The 12065-nt window shown below is 48.7% G+C and overlaps 1 protein-coding gene across 1 annotated transcript in view; it reads right to left on the bottom strand.

Annotated features, from left to right (window-relative positions):
• XDH (xanthine dehydrogenase) overlaps positions 1–12065 on the bottom strand; it is a gene marked incomplete at both ends in the record, with an annotated part of 74284 nt that overhangs the window by 31534 nt on the left and 30685 nt on the right. The window contains 6 exons of the mRNA XM_080710972.1: positions 2186–2355; positions 4059–4142; positions 5809–5983; positions 7793–7977; positions 9849–9958; positions 11504–11597. Of these exons, the coding sequence (XP_080567098.1) occupies positions 2186–2355; positions 4059–4142; positions 5809–5983; positions 7793–7977; positions 9849–9958; positions 11504–11597 (818 nt within the window). The remainder of the gene's footprint in view (positions 1–2185; positions 2356–4058; positions 4143–5808; positions 5984–7792; positions 7978–9848; positions 9959–11503; positions 11598–12065) is intronic.

Raw genomic sequence — 12065 nt, forward strand, 5'->3', positions numbered from 1 at the left:
AATTCTATTCTATTCTATTCTATTGTGTGTGGTACTAGGGGTGGAACCCAGGGGCTTTTCTTCCTCTGGGCTATACTTCCAGACCTATTTTATACTTTATTTGGAAACAGGGTCTCACTAAGTTGCTGAGAGCCTCACTAAGTAGCTGAGGCTGGCTTTGAACCGGTGCGATCCTCCTGTCTCAGTCTCCCAAGCGCTGGGATTATAAGCATACACCACCACACCAGGCTATTCTATTCTCTTCTGCAGATGTTAATTAAATGCATGTGTAGGCCATCGTGCTGAGGGGAATAAGATGCATAAAGCAGGCCTTGCCTCCATGGACCAGATGCTAGGCCCTGTCTGGTCTCCATCTGCAAGGGAGCCGCTTCCTAGGGAGAGCGCTGGCTAAGGTTAAAATCCCCACCATCAGCTAACACCCTCCCAGAACACCAGGGGCCTGAATATCTGCCCACAGCTAAATTTCTCCCCCACATTAACAGTTCTATCCCTGCATAGCAGGGCGCCCTAGACATAAGTAGGCAATACAGACTCCAAAGGGGCAATGCTTAGAGGGTTTAGCAATTATCACGTCTAACTTGTGCATTAGTCGCTCTGGCCCACACCCCATGGGAAAAGTAGGGCGGAGGCTTCTCAGGGAAAGGCATGGAAACTGAAGTACCTACGATCTTTCAGACAGTTAATACTCACAAAAAAAAACCCCAAAAGCAATTATCATTACCGCCATTTTATATGTGGGGAAATTCTAGCTCCGAGAAGTTAAGCAACCTGTCCAAAGTCTGCACTACAGTGTCCACCCCATACCCTCCTATGCCCGTCCTCACACTGCTTTGACAGAGGTGGTTGGAGTGTAGACAGCGAGGGTCAACATGAGCTCAAGCCAAGGGAAGGCCAAACAATTTGCCCCATAGCTGGAAACCCCAGAAACTGAGGGTTCCCCCCACCATGAACCTGGAAGGGATTATTTATCTGTTATGTTTTAATTGTGTCTGGATCCCATTCTTGGAGTCTGTTTCTACACTATATAAACAACATTTGGGAAGCTAAGACAGAAGGATCACAGATTTGAGGACTGCTTCAGCAGCTTACACCCTCAGCAACTTAATGAGACCCTGTTTCAAAAATTAAAATAAAATAAAATAAAAAGAGCTGGAGTGTTGCTCAGATGTCGAATGACCCTGGGTTCAATCCTCAGTACCACAAAAAAAGATCAAAGAGAATCCATCCGTAATTCACAGTGTGGTGGGGCTCAAGGAAGGGATTCCCCCGATGCTGTCGGGGTCTGAGGCTCAGTGTCCAGCTTGGACATAAAGGGGCAGCATGGCCCAGGTGCTAATGCTGCCGGGCTCCCAGCACAGACTGGCACCTACCCACGGTGTGGCCTGGGGCAGCCAACGCCCCCTGCTTGTGCCTCTGTTTCCTTGACTGGAACAGAGAGATATAAATGTGCCCTGCTTATAGGGTTTTTGTGAGGGATAAAAAAAAAAGCCAATATAGGTAAAATGCTTAAAACTAGGTTATGGCAAATATCAGGCATCTTATGAGTGTTGGGTATTATTTTGTTTTTGTTTTTGAGGTATCAACTCTCACTGTTCAGGCCCTTAACACTCCATGAACACATACGCGTGACTATTCTCTGCTAGGGGCTGTGCGGACACTCTCGCTAACCCTCACGAGTGCCCTGCTACAGGTGGGGTAACTGAGAACTTCAGAGCACTGGTGCAGGTCTTGGCTGCTCAGCTCTGGAACAGGGCTTCCACCTGGTGGTCACACGCTAAGGCCATGTTCTTCTTTCTAGTGCTAATGGAAGTGCTCCAGAAAGTTTGTGCTTGAGTTTAGCCCCGTATCCCACATGCAAACCTGACCTGGTCCTGTAAGAGCCTCTCACCAGCTGCTTTTCCCGCCAAGTGCAACCTCCTGTTTAGGGCTCCCAGGCTTTCTTCATCTGGCCTCTGCTGCCTTTCAGAATCAGCCCTGTGAGCAGAACTTCCGCGGGTGCTGGAGAACCCTGAGTTCCCCCGCACACTCTAGGAAGATGCAGTGAGCTCTTCCACCTTCCTCTGGAGGGGAAGGAGGCTGGAGGATTCCCCTCCTTATCTGTGCATCTCAGGTCCCTGGCAGGATGGGAGAAGTGTCTCCAGAGTGCCTGCGCCCTCTACTGGCTCCCCATGGCTACTTCACTCACTTGATCTTGGCGTGGGCTCTGGTGCTGGTGACCAACCGGAGGGACAGCTCGTTCTCGTAGCGAGGAATGTCATCACAGTACACAGCCTCCCCAGAAGCCTGCATGTCCGCGGCCAGGTGGGGCATGGGCCGGCCCACCATGTCCTCCTCAGACTGGCCTTTGGGTACCTCCTGGAACAGTATGGTCAAGAGTCAGGCTGAGGGTGCTACTCTGCTACAGCCCCAGGGAACACGGGGAGAGCCTGAATCTAGACAGCAAAGCCAACCCAAGGGGCGGGGATGGATGGGACAGAAGGGCCTTTATGTGTGAAGGCAACAGAGAGGCACATAAGAAGTCATTGGCAAGGGAGGTCATAATGGAGGTCTATCATGGAACCAAAAAGAAAAAAAAGAAAAAAAAACAAGAGGGGAATCCTAAATTGTGAACTGGGTTATGCTATGCCCTAGAATATGTCATATATATATATATATATATATATATATATATATATATATATATATATACACACACACACATACACTGTAGAATAGTATGCAACCATGAAAACATACTTTTGCAGCATTTTAATTAGAAGGAAAGAATGTTCATATAAAAACAGGACATAAAAACCACTAAGCCAAGCATGGGAAGGAGGGATGGGGAGGGAATGGGGTGGGGATTGGGTAGGGACTACCTGGGCGATGTGTGCATGTATGTCCACACAAGTTTTTTATCCCATTATGATGTATGAATACAGTGCACCAAAAATAAAAAAAAGAGAAAAGAAAAAAAGACATAAAACATTATATGCATGTGTGTATAGATAGATACTTATTCTAATTCTATAGGAAAAAGATATGTTATAAATATCATAAATTAATGTCCATATATGCATAGGAAAAATAGAACTAAAAAATAATGATTTTCTCTTGGAGGTGAGATTTTGAGTGATTTTTATTTTCTTCTCTAAATTTTTTCCCCAAAATGTTTTATGATGTATCAATTGTGTAATAAATTTGTTTTTGTTTTTTAAAGTAATGGTAATAATTAATATCTATTGAGTGTTTACAGCATGCCAAGAGCTAAGTAATTTACTTTTATTAACACATTTAATCCTCAGCCAACCTATGAAAACAGGTGCCATTATTATCCATGTGTGCAGGTGGGTGTAATTAACCTGTCCAAGAGGCACAGAGAGGGTAAATTGTCCAAGTCCACACAGTTGTGAAATGGCAGGGTTTGGGTTCAAACCGAAGTTATGCCTTGGAGTTGGTGCTCTGGACGTTACCCTCTAGTGCAGGAGTCAGCGAGCTTCGGTCTGTGGGCTAAACCTGCCCCATTGCTTGGTTTTGCAAATAAAGTTTGACTGGAACACAACATATGCATTTATGGATTTCCTACAGCGGCTTTTGTGCTACAGTGCCAGATCTGAGAAGCTGCAATAGAGACGGTATGACATTCACAACCTAAAATGTTTATGGGAAAAGTTTGTTCACCCCTTACCTGGTGCCTCTCAAACAGTTGTAGCTCATAGAATGGTGTGCGTGTGTGTGTGTGTGTGTGTGTGTGTGTGTGTGTGTGTGCACACTCAGGAAGACTTCTGTCTTTGCACATCAGTTCCACAGAGAGGCCACAAAGAATAAAATAGGGGGAAAATCTCTTTAAGGAACAAGTACAGACTAATCATAACAAAGAAGTTTGGGTCAACACAGGGGAAGTAGCTACGCCGACGTCACACGATTCCCGCCTCCTTCACTGGACACGCATGCGCAAGAGTACGGCGCTTTATGCACCTACACACAACTCTAGGGGGTCCTTGGCCAACGGCCGGACACTGGCCCTCAGATGCGGCCTGCTCAGGCCCCTGATAGTAGCATATGCCGTGGGTACTCACTTGGAAGAGCTGGACATTGGCTGGAGGATCTTTGTGAAAGAGCAGAGTGGCACTGGCGAAGGTGGGGTCCAGTTTCCCACACGTCTGTGGAGAGTAGACCGCAGAGGAGGCGTGGCTATGTCGCGCCACGACGTAGGAGGTGACAGGGCTTCCCCCCCCCCCACACACACTTCCATACCCCTTGGATACTGGCTGGATCTACCTCAGCATCCAGCAATGGGCTCTGGGCTCAAACTGAAAAACCTCCCAGCATCATCTCCAGCCCTGACCCAGCAGACTGAGCGGCCAGGCTCTCTCCACACACCCAGCTTCTCCTCCCTCCCGCATTTATGCACGCTGCTGTCTCTGTTGGAAATATCCTCCCCACCCTCACCCTCCGCCTTCCTGAAAAAGTCTTCCTCGCACTCCTCAATTCCAGGGGAAGTCTTGAATAATATGGAATATGTTTGCACTATTATCGCAGCTAAAGCAAGGGGAGATGTAGAACTCTTTATACAGTGTGATCCCAAATCTGTTTAGAAAAATGATATATCCAAATCAAAAAGTAGCAAGATGATAGATATATTGATAGATGGATGGAAGGACAGATAGAAACAGAGAGAGAGAGATGTGGCCAATAGTGTGAATGATAGATGGGCAGATAAATGTAGGGAAGAGATCAGAGGAATAAACCAAAACATTAGCAGTGATTTTTCTCTGTGATCTGAGAGTAGTGGTAATAGTTTTGCTGTTACACAATCTGTTTTATAGGTTACTTTTTCTTCATACAATCTGTATTTAAAAAATTTTTAACACATGTAAGTCCTTGTTATTTCTATAATCAGAAAAACAGAAGTATTGTAATGTTTTAAAGAGGGATTTGGCAGGGCATGGTGATGCACACTTGTAATCCCAGTACTTGGGAGGCTGAGACAGGAGGATCACAGGTTCGAGGATTGTCTCAGCAAGTAGCGAGACTGTCATCAACCTAGTGAAACCCTATTTCAAAATAAAAATAAAATAGGGCTGGGGATGTAGCTCAGAGGTAGAGAATGCCAGTGGGTTTGATCAGAGCCAGGGGGTTCAATCCCCAGGCACGCACGCGCGCGCGCACACACACACACACACACACACACACACACAGGAGAATTTCGCCTGCTGTCCCTACCCTTCCTCTGAAGAGCCTTCTCTCACTGTGCTCTCTCCACACTCCCTTTCCTTCGTTCTTGCCCCAGGCTGGCCTTTACTGACTCCTTCTCTCCCACTCTGGGCTGTTCCTTCACACCAAGTGTCCCAGGGTGGATAACAGGTGCACAATAAACGCCCATTGGTGAACTCTTGGGGGCGGGGCTCCGCCTCAACCAGCACGGTCTCCTGAGCGCACATCCGTGTGCAGTGCACGCGGCCACCTTCCGTTCTCACCCCACCGGACCTCTCATCACGCTGCGCTCTCCCTTTCCACATGGAGAGCCACAGCTATCAGCTCTATTCCTAAAGAACCGCCTGGTCCACCTGCCGCTTTTGCAGATCTCATGGCCGGGACATAGTTGGGGCTATTCAGGCCCACAGGCAGGGAGTAAGGGCAGAGACAGGATACGAGCCCGTGACCCCTAACCTGCCAGCTGGTTGGCTTTTGTATCTGTGTCTCCCAGGCCTGTGTCTGTTCTAGCTCCTCTGCGCTCGGACATGGAGAGGGGAGGAGCAGGTCACCGCCCACACCGGCCTCCCGACTCCCCAGAAGAACCCGCACCTGGCCGGGTCCCTCGCTCACAGCTCCTGGGTTCTCTCTGCCCAGCTTCTGCAGCACCGTCAGGTAGAACTTGAAGAAGAAGCTGAGGGTGAGGGTGCGCCGGAACTCCACCATGCCGCCAGGGGCGTCGGGGGCCAGGTGCAGCTCCTCGGCCAGGCCCGCGCACACGTCCTGCAGCAGCTCCTCATTCCAGAACCTGCGGGAGCAGAGTGTGGGGAGCGCTCCCCCACCCCACCTCAGTGTCACACCAACCCCCTTCGTTCACACACTTAGAGCGATGTGACTTTAGACAAGTTACTTAACCTACGGAGTCCTTGGAACCTGCTAGGCAATGTCCTAACTGTATCATACGAATCATCGCTCCATTCTACCTCCGAGCTATACCTCCAGCCCTAATTTTTATTCTTTATTTTGACACAAGGTCTCACTGAGTTGCAAAGGGCCTCACTAAGTAGCTGAGGCTGTCTGCGATTCTCCTGTCTCTGCCTCCCAAATGCTGGGATTACAAGCCTGCGCCACCATGCCCGGCTCTGAATCATTGCTCTTAATTTAACTTTAAACAACAGTAGGCAAAGTCTCAGACGCATTTTACCACTGAGAAAACTGACGCATCAGAGAGACTAAGTAACTTCATTTGTGTGACTGAGTCAGTCTTGGAACCAAGAAAGCAAATTTCAAGTAAGCCTTATCTCTCCAATGTAAAGACTGTAAAGACTACACAGGCTAAGTGCCACTGAAGTCCCTAATCCAACTGCTGTCATATGGTAGCCGTGGCAAAGCAGTATTAATAACAGAAATAGTCATAGCATCAATATTAATACTTAATACATCCGTATTAATAGCAATGGTAATACTATAGGATGGTATACATAGAAGTACTAGTAACAGGGGCAGCAATACCACTAGTAGTAATGCTAGCAATGGCAGCACCAGTAATAGTAGTGGTCACAATAATAATGATAGCAGTAGAAGCAGAAGTAGGATTAGTAGTAATAGAAGATGCAATCATATCAGTAAAGTAGCAATGGCGCCAGTAGCACTGCTACTTAGAATTAGTAGTTGTAGTAGGAATGCTATACTACAAGCAGTAACAGCAGCAGCAGTGACAGCGGTTACAGTAGTAGTAATAGCAACAAAGTTATAGCAACAAAGCTAGAAAATAGCAAGAATAGCAGTGATACTGCTACTAGTTTTGATAGTAGCAGCAGTACTCACAGCAATAGTAAGGGTCGTGATAGCAATAACAGTAGTATCAGCCATAACGCTATTAGTGTAAATACTACAAGTAGTATTTACTAATACTACAAATAGCATTTTAAATACTGCTGTAGTAATAGTAGCATCAATAATGATAGTACTTATAGTAAAAGAGAAGTAGCCATGGTGGTAATAGTAGGGAGAGCCATAGCAATACTAGTCAAAGTCATGATATTCGTAGGAGTAACAGCAGTGGTGACAGCAATATTACTGGTAGCAGTAATAGTGGTCGTGGTAAAAAGCAGCAGCAGTGGGAACAATAATAACAGTAGTAGCTGCAATGATACGAGAATTAGCAGTAATAATCGTATTGAAAGTAGCAGCAGTAATGATAGCAGTACAGCAGCGGGAACACTAGTCACATGTCACTTAACAACAGGGATACGTTCTGAGAAATGTGTTGGCAGGTGATTTCTCATTGTGTAAACATCCTGGAGGGGGCTTCGCATGTAACTGTGTTTAATCCTGCAGGCATTGCCAACAGTGGTAAGTAGCTGTGTATCTACACATCCCTAAACAGAGAGAGGTACAGTCAAAATACGAGGCGATAGAAAATTTTCAGCTCCCTTGTATCGTACAGGACCACTATTGTGTATGTGGTCCATCATTGCCCCAAACGTCCTTACGCTGTGCCTGACTGGGTGAGTAGTAATAACGGTAGATTAGTAATAGCCATAGAAACCGTGGCTATCTGCATCGCAGTAAGGCTCTAGCAGCCGCAGCCGCTTCATCTGGTGTGAACTCTTACTTGGACAGCTGCTTGGAAGTGGTCTTGAGGGCTGAGATGGTCCTGTTGGCCATTCCTCCGAAGCAAAGGGCCAGCTCCTTTACCTCTGTGGTCCCCGTCTTGAAGAGGACCCTCATGCCACTGGTCACCTTAGCAATGTCATCTTCTCTCCGGGAGGCCTGCTTGAATGCTGAGAAAAACTCACCCTGAAAGAATAAGCAGGCAGAAGCCTGTTGTCCACCTTGTTTTGCAGGAACTGCAAGTGGCCAGGCTGAGACACGGGGCTGTGAGGTGGGGTGACTGCGCCATCGCAAATCAGTGGGGAGCCGGTCCCAGGATTCAAAGACAAGACAGAAAATCTCCAGGACACATTCTGAGAGGCTGGGAAGGGGCAGGGATTCTTCCTGCTAGTCAGAAAAGCAAGCCAGGGACTGGGTGGTCTCCCCCAAAAAAGTAGATAGACAAGGAGGCTCCCCAGAGACCAGCCCTGGTGCCCAGTGTCAGAGCTGCTGGCCTCTCCGAAGGCTCTTGGGACCTCAGCAGGCCTGGCCGGGACAGGAAGACTCCACAGGCTGCTCCTGGTCCCCCCGCCCAGGCCATGGTGACTCAGAAATCCTGCTTCCTGCAAGAGTATCCCGCTACAAAACAACTGTGACCTTTGAGCTTTGTACCTGTGTTTCCTGAGTTGGAGCCAAGGTCTACAGAGGGAGAGGAAGAAAGTGTGAGAGACTTTCTAGGAAGAGACCATGTCGTGTGTGTCCTGATCAACAGCAAAGGTGGGAGGTTAGGGAAAGAGCCAGAGAAGCATCAATGCCCCAGTGGCACGGGCTCGTCTCTGCAGGAGCCCTGGAGCCCCTCCTGATGCTCAGGCTAGCTCAGATTGCAGGGTGATGACCTGGCCCTGGGGCACTGGGCCCAGCGCTGGAACTTGGTTCTGGAGTGGAGAGGAGATTACAGGTGTTCACTCCCCAGGCCATGCCCTGCCCGGGGACATTTTCACCGGGGCGCCACCAGCTGTCAGCGTCAACAACATTCTTGAGAAATCTTTCTAGTTCTGGCTATTAAAAGCTCCTTTTTTATAAAATGATGCTATATGTTAATGACCATACCTGGCACGATAAAACAGAATAATGCTAAGTCTGTTCTCGCTGCCTTCTGGCACTCATAATAAATAAAAATAAATAAATAAAAACAACAGTGATCTGTGAAATTCAAAACTCTAGGAATCACTGCTCCAAATGGTCCATAAAGGCACTAGGAGATCATTAAGAAGCCACCTCAGGGGTGTAATTGCTGTAATTGAATTAGCATTCTCATTAAGGAGGTCAAAATCGGCAAGGGCAGAGACAGCAGGAGCTCAGGTCAGCCCTTTGCCCTCCTTGACAGCTGCTCCCCAGCACTCCCCAAACCACCCCATCATGGAATGTGTCCTGAGTTGGCGACTGCTGAGACAGGAGAGAACTGTCCCAGGTCAGCCCTCCCCAGGACCCAAGGCATAAAAGCCAGGCAGCCAGCAGTGTCCAGGGCTGCTCAAGCAGACCAGCTATTCAAAAGGCAGAAATTCTGCAGCCCAAAGCAAGGTTAGGGAATCAACATTGTGTGCAAGGTCAGTAGTGAGGTTCTGACTCGCTTGCAAACCCTACACGCCACTATCTGAACCTAGGGCCCCAGTGCAGGGCCAGAAATCCCAACAGCTGGATTCCTTCTGGGGCCTGTGCTGTTAGCTACTCGCTGGTGACCTCTGCTGGCTTCCAGGCATTTGCCAGGAAGCTTATGAGTTACTCATTTTCAGTCCTTGCAAGAGCCTGCACAGCAGGTAACACTGTGCCCCCTTTATAGATGAAGACATCAGGACTCAGAAAGGTGACATGACTCCCTTGGGGTGCCACATCTAGCCCTCTGGTCTATGGTCCATGCCCTCTGCAGCCCTACCCCATCTCATTGTCCAGAGAGGAAGGGGTTGGTTCATCAGAGGCACAGTTCGGAGACAAAGACAAGGGATGCTAAAACTCTTAAGGAGGCCCCCCGATAGCACGTGCAATGTGGGCGGAGCCTGAAGCAGCTCCTGCCAGCTCACCTCCCTGCTGTAGGGGATCTCAATGGAAAGTAGGATCTCCTCTGGGCTCAGCAGGGTCTTTCTGTAGCCAGGGAAGAAGGTGTGGTCCATCCGAACAGTTCTCCTGGTGCCTGTGTGGAAAGAGGATGAAGGGGGCCAAGGTGAGGGAGAAGCGGGGGGGGGCACCTGGGGAGCAGAGGAGAGCCCACTGGTGGGACCGTTTGTCTCCCTGTGTTTTGACCCCATAGGCAGAGGGAGCAGCTGGCACCATAGGGGCCACGTTCTCTGGCTGCAGTCCTCAGCAGTGGTGTGCTGGTGAATTTCTAAAACCAGCTTTTTTGGGGGATTGGGGGGGATGATTTGTAGTACCTGCCAGTCTATGGTGTACATACTCCCTCTATAGCCAATTAGAAGTGACCAGAGGACGTCACTGAATGTGAAGTTGGTACAAGGGGAGCAAAGAGTTAACACAGGACCCCAACCTGCTGCCCTCTGTGAGGCCTGTTAACAGGGATGGCCCCTGAGAACATGGATTTCAGAAGGGTCTGTGATAACAATGACTTGCAATGCCTAAACCATCCACTCAAATAATATACTGTCTGCTGAATACCCACTTTCTTCTTGGGGGTCCAGAGTTCTGGGACATGCCAGGCAAAGCTGCCCCCCAAAATTCCCCAGGCACCGGGTCCCTTCCCTGATAGACGCTTCCTCCTGTGTGTTATCATGACTTGCTGCGGGGGGTTCAGCATGTCCTGTGCCTCCCCTGGGAGAGGACTCTGGAGCTAAGCCTGGACCCTCTGGGCTCTCCCGCCCTCCTCCCGGTGCTGGCTTTGCTTTGGAGCCTTCTGCTGTTATAAGTTGTAACCATGTGCTCAGCTACACGCCAAATCTCCTGGCAGGTCATCCTGCCTGGGGAGGTCTTGGGGACCCTCTGACCAGACAGGAGAACATCACTGTGGAGCATTTCTTTTTCCTTTCTTTTTTCCCCCCAGTACTGGGGATTGAACCCAGGAGTATTCTATCTCCAAACTACACCCCTGTGCTCTGTTTTTTTATTCTTCATTTTGAAACAGGGTCGGTCTCACTAAGTTGCAAAGGGCCTCACTAAGTAGCTGAGGCTGGCTGAGAACCCGGACCTTTGAGTCTCCGCCTCCCAAGTTCTGGGATTACAAGTGTGCACCACCACGCCCGGCTACTGTAGAACATTTCCACTGCACAGATATTGCGGATGGAAAGAACCCCAGGAGCACAGGCAATTGTCAAATGAAGTAAAACGGCATTAATGGATTTGGGTATTTACTATATTTGTTTTAAAAATAATTTATTTCACTGTGTGTTTATTTAATTTGATTTTTTATAATGGCCATGTTTAAGAAGTGGCTTGCAGTGTCACTGCTGTTATCAGCTGTGGTAGGCTGGTGCATTCCAGCCCCAGCACACACTTAAGGAAGTCCTGCAGGTGACAGATCCTGCTGTCAATTCTTTATAAGGAAATTCCCGGTTCTCCTTCCCTCAACCGGATGCAAGCCCCCAACCCCACAGCTTCCATGTACCCAAACCTTAGGACAGCTGGGTCACTCAACTTTGGGTCCCATTTCTCCAGAAAATAACCTATCTGGCTAGACTTTTCTCCTCCCCAAATTTCTCATTCTGGACCTCCGCTTCAGGCAACTCACCTCGGGACACAAGGGTGAGTTTGGCTCCGCTGGCCATTAGCACAGGGTTGAGGTCGGAGATGGGGCTGGCGGTGATGATGTTCCCTCCAATGGACTAGGACAAGCAGAGAGAGTGGGTGAGAGCCGCCTCTGGACTCAGGCAGCCGGGCCCTGAGCGAGGGGCGGTGGAGCATCTGCTCAGGGAGGACTGCGGACTTGTCTCCTCCACCCCTCGTGGACACGAGAGAAGCAGAGTAAGATCACGGACCTTGGGAAAATGTGCATGCCTTGAAATCAGAACACCTGGCATTGGGTCCTGGCTCTGAAATACACCAGTCAGTAAACTGAGGCAAGCCATTTGAATTTCCTTTTTGGAAAGGATTGAGGTGGTGTGCCACAGAGGCCGCAGGGAGTTTGTAAAATGTAAAAGAAGATAACGATCAAGGAAAAAGAGCAGGAAGGCTTGAGGGTGAACAGCTTGGGGTATTTGGACCTGAACTTCTTGAAAATTTGGCAAAAAAAAGTGAAAGAGGAATCAGATAAAGGGTTTTTGTTCCTGGAAAAGAGGAGGAAAAGCAGTGTA

Source organism: Muscardinus avellanarius, assembly GCF_963383645.1.
Source record: "Muscardinus avellanarius genome assembly, chromosome: 15".
Lineage (NCBI taxonomy): Eukaryota > Metazoa > Chordata > Mammalia > Rodentia > Gliridae > Muscardinus > Muscardinus avellanarius.